This window comes from Typopeltis vanoorti, chromosome 18 (assembly GCF_054136105.1).
Source record: "Typopeltis vanoorti isolate ZY-2024b chromosome 18, IOZ_Tvanoo_1.0, whole genome shotgun sequence".
Taxonomy (NCBI): domain Eukaryota; kingdom Metazoa; phylum Arthropoda; class Arachnida; order Uropygi; family Thelyphonidae; genus Typopeltis; species Typopeltis vanoorti.
Window position 1 is genome coordinate 84,232,072 of NC_143566.1, and position 25,946 is coordinate 84,258,017.

The window sequence follows — 25,946 nt, forward strand, 5'->3', positions numbered from 1 at the left end:
TGTGTTATTTGATGTTTTGAAATATCCTTTGCTAATGATATTCATTTTCTAATACTAAAATGTATCAGTAATACTCCATCTGGTTTTCTCGTAGGATATTCTTGCAACCAATTTTAGGTTGTACATATAAGATGAAAAGTAAAGAAGTTCTGGTAGTGTTACGTATTCTTGGGAAACTGTCTTATGCAAAGGCTTTGGAAATTCAAAATGAAACTGCTCGCAAATTATTATACTCATTATCACATACCGGAAGCAAAATTTACGATACGCTATTAATCGTGGAGCATCATCCAGTTTATACTGTTGGGGTGCGTTGTAATTACTCTGATAGTGAACAGCGACGGTTGCAATCTCTGGGTGCTGAATTTTTTAAAACTAATAGAGGAGGTTTAATAACGTTTCACGGACCTGGACAGCTAGTTGCTTATCCAATATTATATCTAGGAAATTATTATTCAAAAAGCATCAAATGGTATGTGAAATCTTTGGAGGATTGTGTAGTGGATACATGTCAGAAATTCGGAATACCAGCTTTTGCATCAGCGTTTGGTTGTGAACCAAAATATACAGGTGTATGGGTAGGAAATAAAAAGCTTGCAGCGATAGGTAAGAATTTAAATTTCTACTCAAAGAGTTATAAGTGGTTATGTCAAAGTGACAAGGGATATATTACCTGTGGGGGGGGGGAAGAGTACTTTTATAGTCCAGAAGTAAGGAATTGTTATTCATAAAAGTTTCAAAAATTCCAGGGGAGTGATCTATGTCATGTTATTTAATATATATAATATCATATATGGGAACATCACTTGGTTGAGTAGATGGAAGAACATCAAGTCTACTTAGAATATCTGTTGCCCAACACAATAACCATGGATATCTGTGTAATCAGTGTGTTGGTGGAATGTTTAGGTGGGTCTGGTAAAATTACGAGCTGTAAGTAATCATATTTAAAGTATGATGGCCCATACTCTGGAACCTGCCCAGTCTCTACTATTAGCTATACTAGAGACTAAATAGAGTTCTGAGAAAATTTTTGACGAAGATTGCTTTCTTGGGAGACCTTTGTGTGTGTTTTATATGGTATGCTGTATGTGATATTTATTCCTAGCAGGTTAAGGAGGGGTCTCTGCTAAGACCAATTTCAGCCTGTATTGAAGTCTCTTCAGTAGGAGCTTAGGAAGAAACCAAGATTCAATTAATGTAGAAGTTATTTTTCATATATATAAGTGGTTAAAAGGTTTGTAGTGACTCTTCCTTAATGCATGTCTGAAATGAAGTGTGCTTTGTATTATGAGATACTGAGGCAGTTGATGTGTTAGTAGCCTGGTTATGAAGGTACTTCACATCAAAGTTTGTTTATTTATACTTGGATAAAGATTAAACAAGAATATAATGTCTTGTCAAGTATAATTTATTTTGTAACCAGTTGGTGGGGGGGGGGGTATCATATTAGGGTAGTTGGAAAGTGGGTTTTTCTCTGGCTTTCTCTTTTATGAGCACAATTATAAACACAACTTTTTATTATCAGTTATATAAAATTTCAGTCAGTGATGCAGTTTTCAAAAAAAGGAAAGTTGAATAAAAATTCATTGAGGTTTCCTGAATATTTCTTAAAATGATAAAGGGAACTTAGAATCTTCTACTCTTCCTAGTCAGAGGAGAGATTAATGTGAAAGCCATATTAATCATACTAAAGCAGTATCACAATTATTGGAATAGTTAAATTTATTTTCTCACACAATATAACATTAGTATTATGTATTGAAATTCATGAAATCAGATGACTTGTTACAGGAGGCCAAACTCTGCAGAACATTTGGGTTGGAACATTCATCATCTGCTCTCACAATACATTCTACAGATTTGCCATTTGTCATGCATTGTATAGAGGTTTCAGGATTTTTCCTCACAGAAACTTGTGTTTTTCATCCCACAGAACAGGTGAATTGCCTACAACACAACTAATACGCTGGCCTCACTTGCTTTGACCATAACTAAACATCTACTCATGCAAAAAATGTATGTGGCATCTCTCACCAAAATTTCTCTCATTCATGTCATCTCTTTTCTTTCCTCTTTCTCTCTCTTGTTACCAAATTCTGCAGGTCATGTTCCCTTAATCTGCACTTGTACTGAATATTCCAGAATTCCAAGACAGTTTCACTTGCCTGTCTACCCTGCTTCCATATCTCTCAAATATCTAGGTGACCAGATCTGCATGCAAATCCAGATGTGTCTTGAATGTATTATGTAGTGCAGTGTTTCCCAATGTTTCTTGGATCATGCTCCACCTCAACGCCTCAAAGATTTTTTTATGCCCCCACCTCTCTAGCATAATAGTCAGCCAAGTTCTGAAAATGTATAATATAAATAGGTAATTTAAATAAAAAAGGAACGTAGGTAAAACTATTTTTAATTTGACTTTCTTCAATGAATATAAATTTTATATTACACTTTGTATATTATAAAACATAAATCAAACTGAACTTGGGAAAATAAAATCCAAGTTAACATGAACCTTGAGCTTGATGTCTGCTGCAAAGAGTTTTTATTTGAGGTACTAATTTAGTCAATTTCATGGTTTGTGATATCCAGACGATTTCTTTTTTCAGTAATTGACAGCACTAAAGCCATATTCAACTAAATATGACAACGGAAAGGGCAACAGTAATTTTTGCAAAACTAGTTGAATTTAAGTTTAGTTTCTGTCTGGTCAGAAAGCCATGCCATTGTTCCTTTTATGTCGAATAAAGTTCTAATAGACTCATTATTTTGCTTTTCTGAGAGTTCTTCTTGATACTGTATTTATGTTGACTGCTGTACTAGTGTTGTCATTTTTTTTTCTTGGAAAATCAGGGTTGCAACATGGACAATTATCACCAACAATGGTGATTTTTTTTACTATATTGGTGATGAGGTGACAACTGCAACATCATTTTCTAATTCCCCCCCCCCTTGTGGGGTGTACGCCCCATGTTGGGAAACACTGTAGTGGAACTATTTCTTCCTTATCCCTATTTGTTAGAGTATTTCATATTATGGTAGCAGTTTTATGGGTAGCCTTCAAAAGTGTTTTAACGTGTCCCATGAATTTGAACTTCTACACCCACCATTCTGTATTTGTTAATTTCCACAAGAAGAATGTTATCTTCAGTCGAAACATGACAATTATAAACAGGCTACTGTTAATCTTTTTATCTTCAGATATTACTGATATGATACACTTAAACAAATGGACTGTTCATTTCTTCAAGTGTGAAACATCTAATTTCTCTTGATCATATCATTTTTAAACTACATAAGCATGTTCCCTACCCCCTCCAAAGTAATATTATACAAAGAACATGGTAATGCTTCAGTGTAATGTGTCTTAGGAATAGCAGGTTTGAGTAATTTAGAATGCTTTTTTCCCATTTAATTTTTTGCTTAGTCTGATGAGTGTCTTCAAATGATAGAAGACATTTTGTTATTTTGTGGAAGAAATCATAACACACCTCGGTTGCCTAAAAACTCCATCTACCTTGAGGACTTTTTTTACCATCCTCATCATCACTAATGGTACTTACAGGAGTGTTTGGAGGCCCACAAGTCCTTGGTTATCATAACATGGATAAAGTGGTGTCATATGCTTGTTGAACTTTTAAACTACAAAATAATAAGCAACATTTTATCTGTAAATTACATATGCTTTTCTGACTGGTTTACCTATCTTGTAAAACGGGGGGGAAAAGTCCTTCCACCTCCTTGTAAGATTACCTAACTCACCTTCAGTTGAAAAGCCTTTTTAAAGGTTCTTTGCATCCTATGCAGATCCAAACTCCTGTCTTTCCAATCAGAGATCACTGTTGAATCCAGTTGAGCTGAGGGCATTTATATAAACAAAAAAAGGATAATGAACTATCTGGTAGTCACATAAGTAGCATGTCTAAAAAGAAACTAACAACTATCTCTCTTTTCTAGAGACACTAGTTACAAACTTTAAATAGTTTATCCTTTTCTGTTAATAATAATAGGAAATATATCTCTATGGTTGTCTGTGATATGTAAAAAAGTAACGCTGAAAGTTTCTTGGTATATAATGTAGATTATGAATTGTGCTGCGGTCTAAACACGCTGGAAGTACCCAAGGCTATAATAAACTTCCAAATGAAATTAAATCTATAACCTCAGAATATGTATTCAGAAAAAGTTTGAGAAATTACCTTATGGGATTAAACAATGTTGACAATTACTTTAAATGTATAGTATAAGAGAGCATTATAACATATATCATAACCAATTAAGGTATTGATTTACAAATTGGTTCATTCAATTAGGTATTAAAAATCAGCATGTACATTATTATAACTGGTAAGAAAGCCCTCTTAGATGCGGTCCCCGGACTCTCAGTGTCTATTTTGAGCTAATTGTTTCTAGTAACCAGTATGGCTACGGCCCTTGGTTACACATATTTGCATTAACTAACTTGCATTACTCTACGCCAGTTAATATGAGAAAACTCTTTATTAACCATAATAAAATAATAGCCAAAATAAGTGTTACTACCAACAGAATATGATAGTAATACTTGGATTTTATTGTGTAATATTGTACTGTGCGTTGAATTGTATTGTGAAATATTGTCATAATTATACAAGTTGATTAGTATAATATTTATAATTTGTATACGTGATATGAATAAACTGTTAAATCCATACATACAAACAGTAGGTACCTACACAAGCAGTCATAGCATCATTGATTCCAACAGTATGGCATCCTCTAACCACATACACAGAAACAGGGCTATTAATTCAAATGACACAACCTATTGAATCTTGTTATCTTTGCAATACCATTTTTACAGTGGCTACAATCCCTTATAACCAGGGTGTATCTGATTGGCCCAGTGGTTAGCATATCTGCTCTCCAGCCAAAAGGCTGCAAGTTTGAATCCTGCCATGGGCATGGATGTTTGTGATTGCCTGTGAAAATGCTAGTGGTGATGACGGGTGGTAGATGGTGGATTGAATGGCAGAGACAAACAGATATAGAGCAGGTGTCTCTCCCTTGATGAGTCTTTGGACTCCCTGGAGGTGTCATGTAATAATAATAATAATAATATCTGCAAAGATATTAGTATTATTATAACCTCCATGGAATCAAAGGACTCATCATGGGATGTCCATACTCTTTGATGCATGAAGATCATTGTGAATTGGTTTAAGGCACAGTTTAGTTAACTCACCACACTCTCAGGCAATGCATTCCACTCACCAATCACTTTCCATGTAAAGAACCTACTTCTCACTCCCCTACTCTCCTCCTTATACAACTTCCAGGGATGGCCTCTTGTTCTCTTCTTGTCTCCCTCTTCTTTACTCTATGAAAAATCTCACCACATTAATCTGGTAACAATCCCTTCATAAACTTGTATGATTCAATCATATCCTCTTCTCCTATTGATGGTACTGGTCTTTTTCATTCTTTCCCCCTTTTCTTTGTTTTTCTTTGTGTATTCTTTGCCCTACTTCTCTTGAGTCTTTTTTTACTATCTTATCTTCCTGAGCATTACTGGGATCCAATGCCTTGCTGTCATGTTTTCTGTGCTGTGCAACCTGTGGACATCCAGGAAGCAGGGGGAGGGGGTCCTGGTAATCTTGCACTACTTTGGCCTCTGCTTCAGCAAGACAGGTGGTCCTGGATGATCCAGGATCAGTCAGCTAGTGAGTTTGCCTACAAGTATCAAGTGTGCTGCAGTAAGTATCCTTCCCCATGGTCCAAGGCTTCTGCTTGTATAGTATCCGAGATAACCCTGGCATTCCCCCCCCCCCTGAGCACAGTCATTGCTTGTCAGATAGTGAATGTCCATGTGTGGCTCCATAACAGGTGGGAAGTTGTGGCACAAACAAAAAATGACAAGCATGAATCCTTCATCTGCAATTGTTTCAGGGGCCCCTAACAAAGACCCAAAGAAAGGTTTAATAATGATATCATTGATACATTTTTTGATAAGAGAAGTAAGGAACAAAAGATGTGATATCAATATGAATTAGAATCAGTTTTTCTAATCATCCATGCAACAGGTGAAAAGCCAGTGAGGAAAATGTCACCCTTCATTCAAAAGGGTTTAGGACTGGCAGGTTTTTCCGAAAAGAGTTAGGAAACTGCATTCTGGTGATGTCCTTGTAGAAACATATCAACAACATTCCAGAAAACTACTCAGAGCAATACTAGTGGGTGGAATACCAATAACAGTTACCCCATAAAACACTCAATTCCTGTATAGGAGTGATCTCAGAATGGGATTGCCTAGATCAGTGTTTCTCAACCACTGGGCCCTGGCATCAATTATACCGGGCCACGAGAGGTTCTCCTGGAATTTGTCGTTTTAGTTTTCTAAGCATTTTTCATGAATAAATATTTTATAGTAGAAATATTCTGAGGAGAATAATATTTGTGAATGTGTTGAAAAGCTCCACACTGCCTAAATAACATCTGTGTAGCAAATGTCAGTGACCAAGCTGCATATTTTTAAACATGGAAGTATTTGTGATTGATCTGGAATTTTCAGACATCGAAATCTCTCAACCTTCAGGAAAGGGAATACTGCTGTTTATGATCGGTCATAAAAATTGCCTGCAAGCCTATTATAACAATGGGCAGTGCATCCTCCGTTCTCAAAACAGAACGAAATAACATCTGTGTTGCAAATGCTAGTGACTAATCAGCAAGGAAGTATAAAAGAAAATTTTTCCACTGAAATTGAAGATTAATGCAGTGTGTATCCGATTCTCAAATCTAGTAATGCTGAATATTGTTTCAAGTTCGCATTGCAGTGTGTAAATGCGTGTTTCAAGACCCAAGTGCCATGAATTTTTAAAAGTAATAGGGCTACAGATTTAAATTTTAATATGAATAAGAAACAAGGGACTTTGTTTAATTTTAGTGTTAAGAAATTTCTTATTGAAGGTGTTGTCACACAACAAATAGTGATTCATCTACCTCAAGCCTACAGAATGATCTCCAGGATGTACAAAAGGAGGGGAAAACTACCAGCACACAAAAGAAAAAGTCTGCACTCACTCATAAGTACATGGACAGCTATTTTAAACTTGCTTTCGTACAATGTCCTTACACTGACCAATTGCCACAACCTCAACGTTCCATTTTTTATTATTATTATTATTATAACACACTTCCAGGGAGTCCAAAGACTCATTGAGGGAGGGTATCAACTCTAGAACTCTTCGTCTCACTACTCCACAACCTTCATCATCTAATGCCAGCACCATCTACCCCCAACTACCACCACTACTGCTATCATAGATAATCGCAAACATCCATGCCCACAGCGGGATTCGAACCCATTGCCTTTTGGCTGGAGAACGGATATGCTAACCACTCAGCCAACCAGGCCGGCTAAACTAAACATCTACTCATGCAAAAAAATCTATATGGCATCTCTTACCAAAATTTGTCTCCTTCATGTCATCTCTTTTCTTTCCTCTCTCTCTCATTACCAAATTCTGCAGGTCATGTTCCCTTAATCTGCACTTGTACTGAATATTCCAGAATTTCAAGACAGCTTCACTTGCCTGTCTACCCTGCTTCCATATCTCTCAAATATCTAGGTGACCAGATCTGCATTCAAATCCAGATGTGTCTTGAATGTATTATGTAGTGCAGTGTTTCCCAATGTTTTTTGTTTCTTTCTTTTAGGGTTACACGGTGATCAGCACTCATATTTGTAGATTTAGGGACTCAAAAACACACGTGTTGAACAGATTATTTTATTAATACAAATAAAATAAAACTTGACGTTTCGACCTCTATATCGAGGTCATCATCGGAAGAATACAACTGTATACAGAACCAAGCTACATGCTCATGCTTTCTATAACAGTAAACTAAATCTACGTAGTTAATAAATCTTTTTTCTAGCCTGACCTCTAGTGATAGAAAGGAAAAACAAAAATAAATAAAGAAAGAAATAAAATTATAAAAAAAAAAAAATTATAAATAGATAAATGCAACTACAATAAACTGTTAGAGTCCTCATGTATTAATATTCTGGATAGTTACAAAATGATTTCTTTCAGTTGCTATTGAATGTTCTAAACACCTCACCAGGTCACCATGTAGTGGGAATTTTTCTAATGCTAGTTTAGGATGTTATACAGGTTGTAGATGGGTCCTCCACATTCTTGAAATGGTGAGGCCATCATTTTTGTTGAGATTTGGGCTGTGTTTGAGCATTTCACAAGACTCTTTAAATTTTCTCTCAAACCAGGTTTTGGTGCGGTGTAGGGACTTGGTATTTTTCCAGTCGATTCTATGGTATGTTTGGAGTGCATGGTCAGAAAGGCCTGTTTTACCGAAGTGGAGATATTTAATGTGTCGTTTGTGTTTGTCTTGTCTGATTGGGATAGTTCGCCCTGTTTCCCCTATGTATGGTATGTTACATGTGCAGTGTATTTTGTATACCCCTGGGTGTGCTAGGTGTGGAAGAGGATCTTTAGAGGAACTGAGTAGGTGTCTTAGCTTATTTGGGGGTTTAAAGGTGGTTTCAATGTTGTATTTGCGAAGTGTTCTGTCTATTTTTTCAGAAATGCCTCTAACATAAGGAATGGCAATGGCAATGGCATTCTTGAAATCTTTTTTGTTCTTAAAGCCCAAAATTTGGCTCAGATACGTCGACGATATTTTCGCCATTTGGCCCCACGGCCGCGAAGCTCTAAATACATTCCTTAGCCACCTAAACAAACAACACAAACGTATCCAATTCACCATTGAAATGGAAAAAAACGACTCTCTTCCTTTCCTAGACACACTTGTCACACGTCTTCCCTCTGGCTGTCTCTCCTTCTCAGTTTACCGCAAACCTACACACACAGGCCAATACATACACAAAAATTCTTGCCACCACCCAACACAAAAATTAGGTGTCATAAGCACCCTTAAACACAGAGCCTTAACTATTTGTTCGAATGAACAGGCTCTAAACCAAGAATACAAAATCATCAACCAAACATTTATCAAAAATGGATACAATAAAAAAACTATTCACAAGATCCTCCATAAAGATACCAGTAAGAACAAAAAAGATTTCAAGAATGCCATTGCCATTCCTTATGTTAGAGGCATTTCTGAAAAAATAGACAGAACACTTCGCAAATACAACATTAAAACCACCTTTAAACCCCCAAATAAGTTAAGACACCTACTCAGTTCCTCTAAAGATCCTCTTCCACACCTAGCACACCCAGGGGTATACAAAATACACTGCACATGTAACATACCATACATAGGGGAAACAGGGCGAACTATCCCAATCAGACAAGACGAACACAAACGACACATTAAATACCTCCACTTCGGTAAAACAGGCCTTTCTGACCATGCACTCCAAACATACCATAGAATTGACTGGAAAAATACCAAGTCCCTACACCGCACCAAAACCTGGTTTGAGAGAAAATTTAAAGAGTCTTGTGAAATGCTCAAACACAACCCAAATCTCAACAAAAATGATGGCCTCACCATTTCAAGAATGTGGAGGACCCATCTACAACCTGTATAACATCCTAAACTAGCATTAGAAAAATTCCCACTACATGGTGACCTGGTGAGGTGTTTAGAACATTCAATAGCAACTGAAAGAAATCATTTTGTAACTATCCAGAATATTAATACATGAGGACTCTAACAGTTTATTGTAGTTGCATTTATCTATTTATAATTTTTTTTTTTTTATAATTTTATTTCTTTCTTTATTTATTTTTGTTTTTCCTTTCTATCACTAGAGGTCAGGCTAGAAAAAAGATTTATTAACTACGTAGATTTAGTTTACTGTTATAGAAAGCATGAGCATGTAGCTTGGTCACAAGATCCTCCATAAAGATACCAGTAAGAACAAAAAAGATTTCAAGAATGCCATTGCCATTCCTTATGTTAGAGGCATTTCTGAAAAAATAGACAGAACACTTCGCAAATACAACATTAAAACCACCTTTAAACCCCCAAATAAGCTAAGACACCTACTCAGTTCCTCTAAAGATCCTCTTCCACACCTAGCACACCCAGGGGTATACAAAATACACTGCACATGTAACATACCATACATAGGGGAAACAGGGCGAACTATCCCAATCAGACAAGACGAACACAAACGACACATTAAATACCTCCACTTCGGTAAAACAGGCCTTTCTGACCATGCACTCCAAACATACCATAGAATTGACTGGAAAAATACCAAGTCCCTACACCGCACCAAAACCTGGTTTGAGAGAAAATTTAAAGAGTCTTGTGAAATGCTCAAACACAACCCAAATCTCAACAAAAATGATGGCCTCACCATTTCAAGAATGTGGAGGACCCATCTACAACCTGTATAACATCCTAAACTAGCATTAGAAAAATTCCCACTACATGGTGACCTGGTGAGGTGTTTAGAACATTCAATAGCAACTGAAAGAAATCATTTTGTAACTATCCAGAATATTAATACATGAGGACTCTAACAGTTTATTGTAGTTGCATTTATCTATTTATAATTTTTTTTTTTTTTATAATTTTATTTCTTTCTTTATTTATTTTTGTTTTTCCTTTCTATCACTAGAGGTCAGGCTAGAAAAAAGATTTATTAACTACGTAGATTTAGTTTACTGTTATAGAAAGCATGAGCATGTAGCTTGGTCACAAGATCCTCCATAAAGATACCAGTAAGAACAAAAAAGATTTCAAGAATGCCATTGCCATTCCTTATGTTAGAGGCATTTCTGAAAAAATAGACAGAACACTTCGCAAATACAACATTAAAACCACCTTTAAACCCCCAAATAAGCTAAGACACCTACTCAGTTCCTCTAAAGATCCTCTTCCACACCTAGCACACCCAGGGGTATACAAAATACACTGCACATGTAACATACCATACATAGGGGAAACAGGGCGAACTATCCCAATCAGACAAGACGAACACAAACGACACATTAAATACCTCCACTTCGGTAAAACAGGCCTTTCTGACCATGCACTCCAAACATACCATAGAATTGACTGGAAAAATACCAAGTCCCTACACCGCACCAAAACCTGGTTTGAGAGAAAATTTAAAGAGTCTTGTGAAATGCTCAAACACAACCCAAATCTCAACAAAAATTATGGCCTCACCATTTCAAGAATGTGGAGGACCCATCTACAACCTGTATAACATCCTAAACTAGCATTAGAAAAATTCCCACTACATGGTGACCTGGTGAGGTGTTTAGAACATTCAATAGCAACTGAAAGAAATCATTTTGTAACTATCCAGAATATTAATACATGAGGACTCTAACAGTTTATTGTAGTTGCATTTATCTATTTATAATTTTTTTTTTTTTTATAATTTTATTTCTTTCTTTATTTATTTTTGTTTTTCCTTTCTATCACTAGAGGTCAGGCTAGAAAAAAGATTTATTAACTACGTAGATTTAGTTTACTGTTATAGAAAGCATGAGCATGTAGCTTGGTCACAAGATCCTCCATAAAGATACCAGTAAGAACAAAAAAGATTTCAAGAATGCCATTGCCATTCCTTATGTTAGAGGCATTTCTGAAAAAATAGACAGAACACTTCGCAAATACAACATTAAAACCACCTTTAAACCCCCAAATAAGCTAAGACACCTACTCAGTTCCTCTAAAGATCCTCTTCCACACCTAGCACACCCAGGGGTATACAAAATACACTGCACATGTAACATACCATACATAGGGGAAACAGGGCGAACTATCCCAATCAGACAAGACGAACACAAACGACACATTAAATACCTCCACTTCGGTAAAACAGGCCTTTCTGACCATGCACTCCAAACATACCATAGAATTGACTGGAAAAATACCAAGTCCCTACACCGCACCAAAACCTGGTTTGAGAGAAAATTTAAAGAGTCTTGTGAAATGCTCAAACACAACCCAAATCTCAACAAAAATGATGGCCTCACCATTTCAAGAATGTGGAGGACCCATCTACAACCTGTATAACATCCTAAACTAGCATTAGAAAAATTCCCACTACATGGTGACCTGGTGAGGTGTTTAGAACATTCAATAGCAACTGAAAGAAATCATTTTGTAACTATCCAGAATATTAATACATGAGGACTCTAACAGTTTATTGTAGTTGCATTTATCTATTTATAATTTTTTTTTTTTTTATAATTTTATTTCTTTCTTTATTTATTTTTGTTTTTCCTTTCTATCACTAGAGGTCAGGCTAGAAAAAAGATTTATTAACTACGTAGATTTAGTTTACTGTTATAGAAAGCATGAGCATGTAGCTTGGTTCTGTATACAGTTGTATTCTTCCGATGATGACCTCGATATAGAGGTCGAAACGTCAAGTTTTATTTTATTTGTATTAATAAAATAATCTGTTCAACACGTGTGTTTTTGAGTCCCTAAATCTACAAATATGAGACCAATGTTTTTTGGATCATGCTCCACCTCAACGCCTCAAAGATTTTGATGCCCCCATCCCTCTTGCATAATTCTAGGAAACTATAGGAGCTGTAACAGTACGTGGCATTTTCTGTAGTGCTCTAGGTGGAGCTGCAGTAGGCTTGGGATATTATGTTGCATTGCTTCTTTGCCTTGGTATGAGAATGTTGAGAGAAAGTATTCCAAGAAAGAAATGAAGTGAACCTAATACAAGTATAGAAGAACAAATTTTAGAAGCTCCTCCAACCAATGTCCAGATGCAAGAAGCTCTACGAATACTTCGTCGAGATGTGCAACATAGAGTGACAAACTTCAAAAGGCATTATGAGTATGAGCAATTTATTCATGAACTACTATATTCAAAGACACTGTTCTGGAAAATGAAGCTATTAAGACATTGCAACTTACCCGATATCTCAACACAAAACATTCCAATCTAGTCAACAAACCCATTGAATGCTTTATGCTTTACGCATAAAGCATTCAATGCTTTATGCGTAAAAGAGATACACTTAAAATAGAAAAGAAAATTATTTTCCAAGCTTCAACCGCTGACATTTAGCTATCTGTAATATCATTACAGATAGCTAAATGTAAAAAACCGTATTCCATTGGTGAAGAACTCATGAAGCCTTCTTTGATTGCTGCTTGTAATGAAGTATTAGACCAGTCTGTGGCAACTGAAATGAAAGACATCCCATTGTCGAATGATACAGTTGAAAGCCAGATATCTGATATGGCAGAAAATATAGAAATGCAACTCATTGAAAAAAATTAAAAAATCGAAATTGTTTGCATTACAGCCAAATGAATCTACAGATATTCAGAACAACAGCATTTTACTTACATATGTATGATATATTGAGCATGTGATGAAAGTGACATGAAGGAAGGCATTTTAAGTGTTTCTGAATTACCTACACGTACTACCAGCAGTGAAATTTCTAAAGTTTTAAATGGTTTCATCAAAGAGAGGTCTTGAATGGAAAAATTGCATTGGAGTCTGTACTGACAGAGCTGCCTGTTTTACAGGTAGAAATTCAGGTTTAGTCACTAAAATTAAGGATATGGAGGGCAAAGCTCATTACTACATTCATAGATAAAACTTGGCCTCCAAAATAATGGCACTGAGCTTAATGAAGTCTTGTCTCAATCTGTTAAAATTATTAATTATATAAAAAAACTGCTTTAAATACATGACTGTTGAAAGCATTGGAAGATATAATGGACTCTGATCATCAAAATCTTCTTTCCATTCGCAAATTTGTTGGCTATCCTGCGGTAAAGTTCTGAAGAGGTTATATGAACTCTGAAAGGAAGTTGAGCTGTTTCTAATTGATAAAAAAAAAAAAAAAAGTGACCTATCCCATTATTTCCAGGACAAGAATTGGGTAGCGAGGCTGGCATATCTCAGCGACATATTTTCTTACTTAATGAGTTGAATTTCAAACTTCAAGGTCCAGATACAACAATATTTAATGCTTAGAACAAGATTGAATCATTCAAAAAGAAACCCAAACTCTGGCTTAATATGATTGCAGAAAAAAATAACAAAATATTTCAGTTGTACTCGGATTATATTATGGAAGCAGATGATTTCTATTTACAGAATTCAGTTTCAGATATTATTACAGCTCACTTGAAGATGATGTTGTCATCATTTGAAAAGTATTATCCTGAACATCAGGACCCCCTTGGAGACAAAATATGTGAATTGTGGACTCCTTTGTTGAACACACCAATGGTCCTTTCCCATGAAGAAACCCTTCAACTTATTGAATTATCATCGGACAAAGGACTGGAAAGTAATTCTATGAGTAATTCGAAATTCTGGATAAGAATGAAAAATGAATATCCAAATTTACATGAAATAGCAATGAAATTTCTTCTTTATTTTTCTGCCACATATCTTTCTAGTAGCAAGGCTTATACGTTGGTCAGACATAACTGGTGATTAGTTTACGGAATTAACAACGCATATAAAGTATATTAATTAAGGGTAACTTTAATGAATAACTTCTATATTTCGGCAACGTCACATTGCCATCTTCAGGAACATAAAGATATGGTATGTGCACGCAGGCACTAACACAAAGCAAATGAGGAAGAAAGCAAGAAACTAATATTGTTCCTCAAGTCCTAATGGTGCCCTCTGGCGGGCTAATTTGGTAGTCTTCGCAGTTGGGCTGAAGTTCTCATAATGTAAGTCTCCCAAATTTGGGGTAGTTTCATGCACCCAAATTTGTTGAGGTTAGGAACGTTTTTTAAAGCTGCTCAAAGAATCTTCAGCAGCTCTAAAAAACGTTCCTAACCTCAACAAATTTGGGTGCATGAAACTACCCCAAATTTGGGAGATTTACATTATGAGAACTTCAGCCCAACTGCCAAGACTACCAAATTAGCCTGCCAGAGGGCACCATTAGGACTTTAGGAACAATATTAGTTTCTTGCTTTCTTCCTCATTTGCTTTGTGTTAGTGTCTGCGTGCACATACCATATCTTTATGTTCCTGAAGATGGCAATGTGACGTTGCCGAAATATAGAAGTTATTCATTAAAGTTACCTTTAATTAATATACTTTATATGCGTTGTTAATTCCATAAACTAATCACCAGCCACATATCTTTGTAAACTGCATTTTCAGCCATGACTGCTTAAAACAAAACAGAGATTAAACAAAACTGCCTGCAACTTTCTGACTGTCTCCATTTGGCTATCACTTCAATTCATCCCAGAATTAATAAGCTAACAGACAGAAACCAGTAACAAAAGTCTCACTAGCCTAACTAAACCCTTCAAAAACTCTGTTGTGATAAAAGAAATCAAGTTTAACTCTTTCAATAACTTTTAATTGCTGTGTTAAAGTGCTACGTTTTTAAATTCAAAATATTAATTAGTGTTGGAACTAGTGTTTAGAATTGAGAGATTCATACATTTATTTATTAAATTGCATACTTTGTGTATACAACTATTTGGTGTGTGTGTATGTGATAAGTGTTTTGCCAACAATTTGATATCCTGCTGCTTTCCCTGCTCAGCTGACTTCTATGGCGAGTAACAATGCATAAATATTTTTCTCACTACCGTTTTTTTATATTTATTTTTTCAAACCAACATCATTAAAATCAATTTAATAATACAATAATCAGTTTTACACTGAATAATATTATAAATTTTTAATGATTAGAATTGGATATGTCAATGAAAATCAGAAAATTAATTTAATGATGTTAGCCTGAGAAAACTACAATATGCTACAAGATTTCATTAGTCCAGTGATTGATAACTAATTTAAATGTAATTTTATATTTGTCAACATGCCACACCATATACATAAGTGTACTAATACCCTTTATGATTATGCCATAATTAAGTATTAATACTTATGTTAGTTTAATTATGAACTTTAAAAAATATCGGAAAGGTATTTCCAGTAAATTTGTTGGGACCAGGCCCTCGTCTTATTAAAAAAAGAATTTACCTGGCCGTGGTCTCACAAAGGTTGAGAAGATAATCCTGATGAGGTATGTTCAGAGCTGAAGTTCAGGGGGTGATAGGCATGAGGCACATCCTGATCCGTAGGAATGGTCACCTAGTTCCAACCAAAAATATTGTTACTTTTGATGCTCCTAAGCCTTCAACATATGTTAAACAGGGTATCTTAATTGTTCTTACCCGGTGATCCTGTTGGACTTGCTTACCTAATCCACTAAGATGCTTCAAATGCTAGAAATATGAACATGCTCAAACTGCCTGTTGCAGCTCTGACACTTGTGCCTGATGTGGTAGTAAAGAACATGATAACCAGTCTTGCTCTGCAAAGAATGCTAAATGTGTAAACTGTTAGGGAGATCATCCAGTATATTCCTATTCATGTCAGAAGTGGAGAGATAAGAAAGAAATTCAAAAAATAAAAACAGAACAAAAACATATTTCAGGATGCAGAAAGGAAGTTAGTTTAGTCACCATCACACCTGTTGATATAAAAAAAGAAAATAATTGAAAATTTTAGGATAGAAATTTGTCACGCATAATGTTTGGAAAGAGAGTAAAAATCTGAAAAGCTACTTAAAATCAGAAGACACCAAGATTCCCCCCCCCCCACACACACACACCCATCCTTTATATCAGGGTTTCTCAGCGGAAGGTGAATAGGTGTTCCGCGAGAAGTTCTGAAATTTGTCATTTTAGTTTTCTAAGCATTTTTCATGAATAAATATTTTATAGTAAAAATATTCTGAGGAGAATAATATTTGTGAATATGTCGAAAAGCTCAGACCCTGAACACCTAATAACATCTGTGTATCGTTAATTTTCACACATCGAAACCTTTCAACATTTGGGAGAGGGAATTCTGCTGTTTATGACGGGTCATAAAAATTGCCTGCAAGCCCATTACAACAATTGGTTTCATATCTTCTGTTCTCAAAACTGAAGGAAATGACATCTGTGTAGCAAATGTCAATGACCAAGCAGCATATTTTTAAACATGGAAGTATTCATGAATTATCGTTGATTTTCACACACTGAAATCTTTCAACAATCGGGAAAGAGAATGCCGCCGTTTATGACCGATCATAAAAATTGCCTGCAAGCCGATTACAACAATGGGCGGCGTGTTCTCAAAACTGAACGAAATAACATCTGTGTTGCAAATATCAGTGACCAATCAGCAAGGAAGTATAAAGAAATTTTTTCCAGTGAAATTGAAGATCAAGTCTGCATCCGGTTCTCAAATCTATTACTACTGAATACTTTCTTCGCAAGTTCGTATTGCAGTGTGTAAGTGCTTGTTTTGAAACGAGTGCCGTGATATTTTTAAAAGTAATAGGAATAGGGTTTTAACTCTGTATTAGAGTTAAAATCTGATATGAATAAGAGACAAGGCTTTGTTTAATTTTGGTATTAAGCAATCTCTTATTGAAGATGTTTGTGACGGAACAGATAGTGAGTCATCCACCTGAAGCCTACAAAGATCTCCAGGATGTACAAAAGGAGGGGAAAACTACCAGCACAGAGGAGACAAAACCCCGATGCCGCTAATACTAATCGAGATAGATAAAGACAAACATGAAATATACAATATAAGAACAGTGTGCGACCTCATCATCAGAATGGAACCACTTCGAAGGAGGGCATCAACCGGACAGTGCCACCGATGCCAAAAGTACGGACACGCCCAGAGCCGATGCAAGGCAGAGTTCAGATGCCTGAAGTGTGGAGCCAAACACCCCACAGCTTCCTGTACTAAACCCCGTACAACTCCAGCAAAATGTGCAAACTGCGACGGCCCGCACCCTGCAAACTATAAGGGATGCCCTAAACACCCAACCAATGAAGTGACAACACGGAAAACAAGAGATCCAAGTTCCACAACAGACACAAACAAACACACGCCACCCACATCAAAACCAGCAACTCCCACAACTACCCGAGTAAACACAACATATGCTGACATAGTAAGAACAAACCAAGAACCCACCACCCACAACCAACCACCCAACTCAGCCAAAATAACAGCCGCCCTAGGCGAAATGTTACTGGCATTCAGTAAGACAAACCCCACCCAAGAATCAACAAAACACTTCATGAAAAACGCACAAGTAATCTTCTCTACCCTCACTCATGAATAACACAACCAACACCAACAATTCACTACAGATAATATATTGGAATGCAAACGGCATACTCAACAAAATGCACGAACTAAGAGAATTCATACAACACATAGACACAGACATAATACTAATAAACGAAACTCACCTACGCCCATCAGACAACCCAAAACTAAGAAACTACCACCTATTCAGAACCGACAGAACAACAGCCAGAGGTGGAGGAACAGCTATCTTCATCAGGAAACAACTTAGATTTAACGAAATAAAACCCCCCCAGCTCACAACCCTAGAAGTCACAGGACTACAAGTTCACCTAGCCAACAGAAACAGCCTCAAAATTTATGCCACATACAACTCTCCAAACAAACACATATCTACCACAGACCTGTCACAGCTACTAGACAATAATGAAACCATAATAATGGCTGGTGACTTAAACGCTAAACACCCAGCATGGAATAGCAGGATTACAAACAAAAGCGGCAAAATCCTACACAATTTCATCGCTAACAGGAACATTGTAGTCGCAGGACCGATCGAACCCACACACTACGGCACGATAGGGCGACCAGACGTACTAGACATAGTTATCATGAGAAACGTGAACCATCAATACCAGCTAATAACAATAAACGATCTAAGCTCAGACCATAACCCAGTCCTACTCCAGCTGGGCGCTACACCGGACGAAACAACTACAAACCCTACCACCACAAACTGGACACAACTACCCACAAAAATCAAGGACACCATAGGACCCATACCTATCATCTCCACGAAACAAGATATCGAAACTGCAGTCTCCAACCTAGAAAAACAAATAACGCTAAGCCTAGCAGCAGTAACCTCGATTACGTCCAACAAGAAACCAAACCAACTCCCAGAAGACATCAGAAAACTCATTCGGCACAAAAATAAAATACGCAGACAATATCACAAAACACTAGCGCCACAAGACCGGCATGAACTCAACAAAGCTACTCAACTAGTCCGCTATGCAATCAGAGATTTCCGCAACCAACACTGGGAAAACACACTCCGATCTATACAACCAAATGACCAAGCACTATGGAAACTCCTCAAAAGCCTTCGCAACACGTCAAGCTACGTACCACCAATTCATGGGGAACGCGGGACGGTCTACCGCGATGACGAAAAAGCGGAGGCTTTCGCGGACAGCCTAGAACTACAATTCAGCCCCAACTACAAGAACGTAGACCTAACATTTATCACAAAAATACACCGACAGACAAGACATGTACTAAGGCACCACAACCAGCAACCGAATATCCGCCCAACATCCCCAAAAGAAATACGCGAAATAATCAAACACCTTAAAAATAAAAAAGCGCCGGGTCCAGACAAAATCACGAACAAATTAATCAAACACCTACCACACAAAGCACTCATGCACATAGTTGCCATCACAAACGCGATGCTCAGGCTTAGCTATTTCCCAAACCGCTGGAAGACTGCAGACATAATCCTGATCCCCAAAACTGGAAAAGACCCGAAATTCCCACAAAATTACAGACCCATCAGTCTCCTCTCCTGTCTCGGAAAAATATCCGAAAAAGTAATCCTGACCAGACTACAAGAAATGGCCACCAAAAACAACATCATCCCAAACGAACAATTCGGGTTCAAACCACACCACAACACGGTACAACAGGTACAAAGAATCACAGAATACATCACACAGGGTTTCAATTGGAAACAACAAACCGGTGCCATTTTCCTCGACATAGCCAAAGCTTTCGACAAAGTATGGCACATCGGTCTCCTACATAAACTAATAACAGCAAAAGTACCAATACACCTAGTCCTCCTGATCAGCTCATACTTGAAAAACAGAAAATTCCGAGTGAAAATACAAGGAATAAGATCCACTGAACGCAAAGTCACAGCGGGAGTTCCACAAGGCTCACTACTTTCCCCCCTATTATTTGCCATCTACATGGCTGATATCCCACAGAACAAAACAACGATTTCTGCCTACTACGCAGACGACACAGCCATTTTAACCAGATCACTATGCCCAAAACTGATAACAAAACGACTACAAACCGCAGCAAATGAACTCGAACTCTGGTTCAAAAACTGGAGGGTCGACGTAAACGGAGATAAAAGCGCAGCAATACTGTTCACAAGGAGGAAAAAATCCCCCCACAACGCAGTACACATATTCAACAAAATAATCCCATGGGTAACAACAACGAAATACCTAGGAATACAACTTGACAAAAAACTACACTTCAATACCCACATTGGACACACATGCGCCAAAGCAAACACAGTCATAGCCCAAACATACCCACTAACCAACAGACGCAGCTGCTTAAGCATAGACAACAAACTACTCATCTACAAATCAATCATAAGACCCATAATAACATACGGATCACCCGCGTGGAGTCACACAGCACCTTACAACATCAAAAAACTCCAAACAATACAAAACAAATGTTTAAGAATGTCATTTAACGCCCCATGGTTCATACGAAACACACAGCTCCATCGAGAAGCAAATACACCGACAATTCTCAAATACCTCCAACAAACAGCCACAAATTACTTCACACAAGCAGCCACCCACCCAAACCAACTAATAAGGACAGCGACAGATTATAATGAACAGGATAAAATGAAACACAAACGCCCCAAAACAATCCTGCTATTCCAAAGCTAACCATAAACCACACAGCCCGAATAGGGCGAGCACTTGCTCAATAACTACCCCCCCCCCTCCCTCAAGAGACACACACATACAAGACAAAGGGAGTAAAAGCCAAGGGCTTGGATCTCCATCACACCAGTTTAAGTCACAAGTCACAGCACACAGGAGAAAAAGTCTGCATTCACTCGTAAGTACTTATAATAATATTATAAATATATTTCGTGATCAGAATGGGATATGTAAATGAAAATCAGCAGAAATTAATTTAATGATGTTTGCCTGAATAAACTACAACATGCTACAACATTTCATTAGTCCAATGATTGATAACGAATTTAAATGTAATTTATATTTGTCAACATGCCACACCGAATACATAAGTGTCCTAATAATCTTTATGATTATGCCGTAATTAATTATTAATACTAATGTTAATGTATGAACTTTAAAAAAAATTGGAAAGGTATTTACGAGTAAATTTGTTGGGACTGGGCCCTCGGGAAAAAAAAATTCAGCTAACGTTTTTTTATTCCCGTATATAGGGAGTAGGCGAGGCGACTTAAAAAAAAAAAAAGAATTCTTCTTACTCTTTTAACTAATTTTATAATTAATATCTGATTTATTTCAAACTGTTAATTTTAATGTTAATTACTGAACATTTTATCAAATCATTCTTATTACAATTGCTTTTACATTATTTGATACAGTTTAGTACTTTTCTTACAAGTATTGTTGCAATTCATATTTACTTTTGTGTGTTGCAGTCTTTTTTTACTATTTTGGATTATTCATTTACTTTTATATTATTCGACATTTCTTATTTATAATTTTATTCTTTTTCATACTAAAGTTACCTTTAAAACAAAATTCTATTTGTTTTTATTATAGCTCTGACAAATATTGGAATTTGAATATTATTGAAAAAATACCCATGGATTCTTGTTTAAAGACAGGAACTTTAACACAAGGAGGAGCAAGTACTTCTGCTGACACATCTCGTATGATTGAAGAAGATATGGAATTGCAAACTGTGGTTTCTTCAAAAGCTAATATTAAAGAACAAGAGTCATCTAAGAACAGACCAAAACGGAAGTACCATGAAAGTTATTTAAATTATGGATTTACGTGTATTGGCAATACACATGCTCCTGATGTTTTATGTAATAAAATACTAGTAAACAGTTCTTTGGCTCCAGCTAAATTTTCTAGGCACTTCGAAATGAACCACACTGATTACAAATGAAAAGATATACATTTTTTCAAGAGATGACGTGACTCGCTAGAAAAATCTAAACTTCCAATGGCTACAATTGCTACAACTGAAAATTCAACAGAAGCATCTTTTCGCGTGAGTTACCGCATTGCACTTTATGGTGAAGCTCATACAATTGGTGAGATGCTCATTAAGCCTTGTGTGAAAGACGTATCATGCATGTTAAATGAGCAGGTTGCTAAAAAAATAGATGCAGTACAATTATCAAATGATACTGTTTCACGCCGCATCAAAGATCTTTATGCTGACATAGAAAAAGAGCTAATTCATCGACTTAGACTGCAGTGAATATTCATTGCAAATGGACGAATCTACAGATGTCGCAGGACTTGCTGTATTACTAGTGTTTGTTCGTTACATATTTGATAAAAGTATTGAAGAAGATTTACTCATGTGCGAATATCTACAAGAAAAAACTACCGGAGAAGATATATTCAACTGTATTAATAATTATATTACAAAACAGGAAATCGGTTGGGAGAAGTGTATTGATATTTGTACAGATGGTACTCAAGCAATGGTAGGAAAGATGAAGGGAATTGTAACACGTATCCTGCAAGTAGCTACAAGAGCCACCAAAAGTCATTGTGTTTTGCATAGACAAGCACTAGTAACAAAAAGAATTCGTACATATTTAAAAACTATTTTGGATGAAGCCGAAAAAAATGATCAACTATGCAAAATCTCGACCACTTCAATCCAGATTATTTAAAATTTTGTGCGATGAAATGGGTAGTGCACATAATGCACTTTTATTACATACTGAAGTGAGATGGCTATCCAGAGGAAAAGCATTATTGAGGCTTTTTGAACTTCGTAGTCAGTTAATGTTGTTCTTGATGTCACATAATTTAGGACAAAATTTTATTGAATTATTAAGAAATTCTTCATGGTTGATGAGTCTTGTGTATCTGGCAGATATTTTTACATAGTGCAATGAAATTAACTTATCATTACAAGGAAAGAATATTACCATTTTTAATACAAGAGATAAAATTTCATCTTTTGATAGGAAGTTGCAATTCTGGATTTCTACAATTGAACAGAATAATTTTGATTGTTTTCCCACCTTGCATGAATTTTTGACTGAAATAAATTCTAAATTAATGAAGAAGTATCTAACGTAATTTTAGAACACTTGCATGACTTTCAATCAACCCTTTTGCAATATTTTCCAAAATCCAATGAGGAAAATTCCTGGGTCCTGAATCCATTTACAGTGACAGCTAAGCCAACAGGCTTCAGCACAAGTGACTATGAAAATCTAATTGACTAATTAGTGACTGATCTAAAACAAAAATACAAGGAACTGCCAATAAATGATTTCTGGACAAGCATGTCGAAACTAGCTATTTTTGTTTTACTTCCTTTTACAACGACATATTTATGCAAGGCAGGATTTTCATATTATGCCGCAACCAAATCGAAGTCCAGGAACAGATTCGACGCTACACCAAATATGAGAATTCAACTTTCTAATATTGTGTCTGATACCAAAAGAATTTGTAATTCAAAGACACAAAAACACCAGAGTCATTAAAAACTTAATTTGCAATATATGTTTTACTATTTTTATGTGTTTCGTTTTTACTAATTAACATTTGACAATAAATGATTGTTTTTTCTTAACGCTTAGATTTACTCATTTATTTTATTTATATTTACCTAACCTACAAAACCGGCACACAGGAGAAAAAGTCTGCATTCACTCGTAAGTACTTATAATCATATTATAAATTTTTGGTGATCAGAATGGGATATGTCGATGAAAATCAGCACAAATTAATTTAATGACGATTAATTGATGTTTAATTAATTAATAATAATTCATTATCAATCATTAATAATTAATTAAAAATTATTAATTAACAATAAAATAAGCTAAATTACCAATTAATTATTAATTAATACATTACAAAATAACCAAGGTGTTCCGTGAACATTTCAGGATTTGTGAAGTGTTCCGTCGTAGAAAAAGTTTGAGAAACCCTGCTTTATATTATCCTTACCCACATTAGTGCTGTGGTAAGCTATGTATTGGGATGCTGAAGTATTCCAGTAACAGGCTGATTGTCTAATACCAAGTCTAATTTTCAGGAGAGCAAAATAAAATTCTCCAAATTTTTTTTCTGGCTTTTATCCAAAGGCGGATGCCATTAAAGAGTAAGATTCACTGTTTATCAAGTAATAGCAAAATAACAAGCACTTAATCGAAATGTTTCTGGATAACATAAAGTTCATAATGAATTTCTCCATTACTTTAAGAGAAAGAACTGAAGTCAGAGTGATAGATTCATGTCACTCCTTGTAAGATTATAGTAGATTTTGGCTAATTTCCAAGCTGTAGGTTAAATGCTAGTAAAATAGATGGGTATATAAAAAAAAAGAGTACACAAAATAGAAGTCGCTTCTAGGGTACAGACCATCAAATTGGAGAAATGTCATCAGGACCAGAAGAATTTTATTCTACTGAACAAGGTTCTTCTGATCTGTTTCTAGTAGAAACCAAAGGAGACACTGAAATGTTGAGGCTGAAATTATTATTCAGCTAACTCAATGGGATCTAAAATCATGGGAGGCCATACTAACTATAAAGGTACAATCGACAATGCCTATTGTATCTTTAAGAACAACATATATTGTTCTTAAATCCATTCACTGACAAAGCACATATAACTGCCTCCAGGAGCCCATTCCATTCCTTTTCCACTCTGAGTGAAAAAAAAATTAAACCTTATAATCATGCTCTTAAACATCTTTCTGAGATGATGACTTCTTATTCTCGCCTTCCGTTAATTAATGAACATGGTGTTAGTAATGACTAGTCCATGTCCTGAACAAAAATGAGCAGGTACTTATCATTATCGTTGGCTTTGCTCTTTTCTCCAAATTTTCTTAAAACAATTCTATTTCTGTATTCATTTCCTACTCTTCTGTTTTAAATCTCCAACAAGGACCAACTTTTTTTCTGTCATCTACCTTCTCTAGTGACTCAAAAAAATGCCTCCACTAAGAAGTGGAAGCATTTTTTTTTTTTTTAGTCATCAGAGAAGGCAGAATCCTTGGACTCCCTGGAGACACCTGTACAATCATAATCAATTTATTTTAATCACTTTTTGTACAAGTTGCCATTATCAGGAAAGCTATCAATTTTGATTATGCATCTTGAACTGTACTGCAAAATCTTGCAAATTGACATGTTTATAACTTGAATGAAATGTTTTCCTTTTTCTTGAATTTCATTTTATGTTTTGTTGATTTTATTCTATCTAAATAATTCAAAGTATTACAAATAAACTTATTTTTAATCTACTTTGTATCTCAGAGTTCATACCTGATTATACAATTAACTTTATCAAAGTTGTTGGTTTATTAAGTTTTGCTCTTTTTTTATTTAGGTGTTCAGGGTACAAGGTATGTTACAAGGCATGGTATAGCGGTGAACTGTAATGTTGATCTAAAATGGTTTGACTACATTGATCCTTGTGGAATTCCAGACAAAGAAGTAACTTCACTTTCCAAAGAACTTGGTCGAGCTGCTACAGTTTCAGAAGTTTTGGGTCCTTTTCTTGAATCTTTCAAAACTAAATTTAATTGTAACCTCATACACTATGAAGATATTCAGTGGAAAAATGCTTGAAATAAAATCAAGTTGTTTCAAGTTTTTTGTAGTCACAGTAATATGAGCAGGTGTAATGAGACTGATCTCCCCCCCCCCCCATATATATATTTCGCATTCAAAACTTTGTTTTGCTTGCTTGGGAAAAGGATTAAAACCAAGTATAAAATTTCTTGGTACTTTAATGTTCAGTATAATACACCCAAGATAACAAAGCTTTGTACATCTCTTTTTTTACTTTCTACAGTATTTCAGTAATGAGAGGGTGATCAGTCAATTCTTTCCGAC

The 25,946-nt window shown here is 35.9% G+C and overlaps 1 protein-coding gene across 1 annotated transcript; it reads left to right on the forward strand.

The window, feature by feature from the left end:
• Lipt2 (Lipoyl(octanoyl) transferase 2) lies at nucleotides 1–25,700 on the forward strand. Its single transcript, XM_090408316.1, has 2 exons — nucleotides 1–606; nucleotides 25,438–25,700. Exons 1-2 carry the CDS (start codon nucleotides 132–134, stop codon nucleotides 25,677–25,679), a joined length of 717 nt encoding a protein of 238 aa, XP_090264442.1. The 5' UTR covers nucleotides 1–131; the 3' UTR covers nucleotides 25,680–25,700.
• Nucleotides 25,701–25,946: the final 246 nt, after the last annotated feature.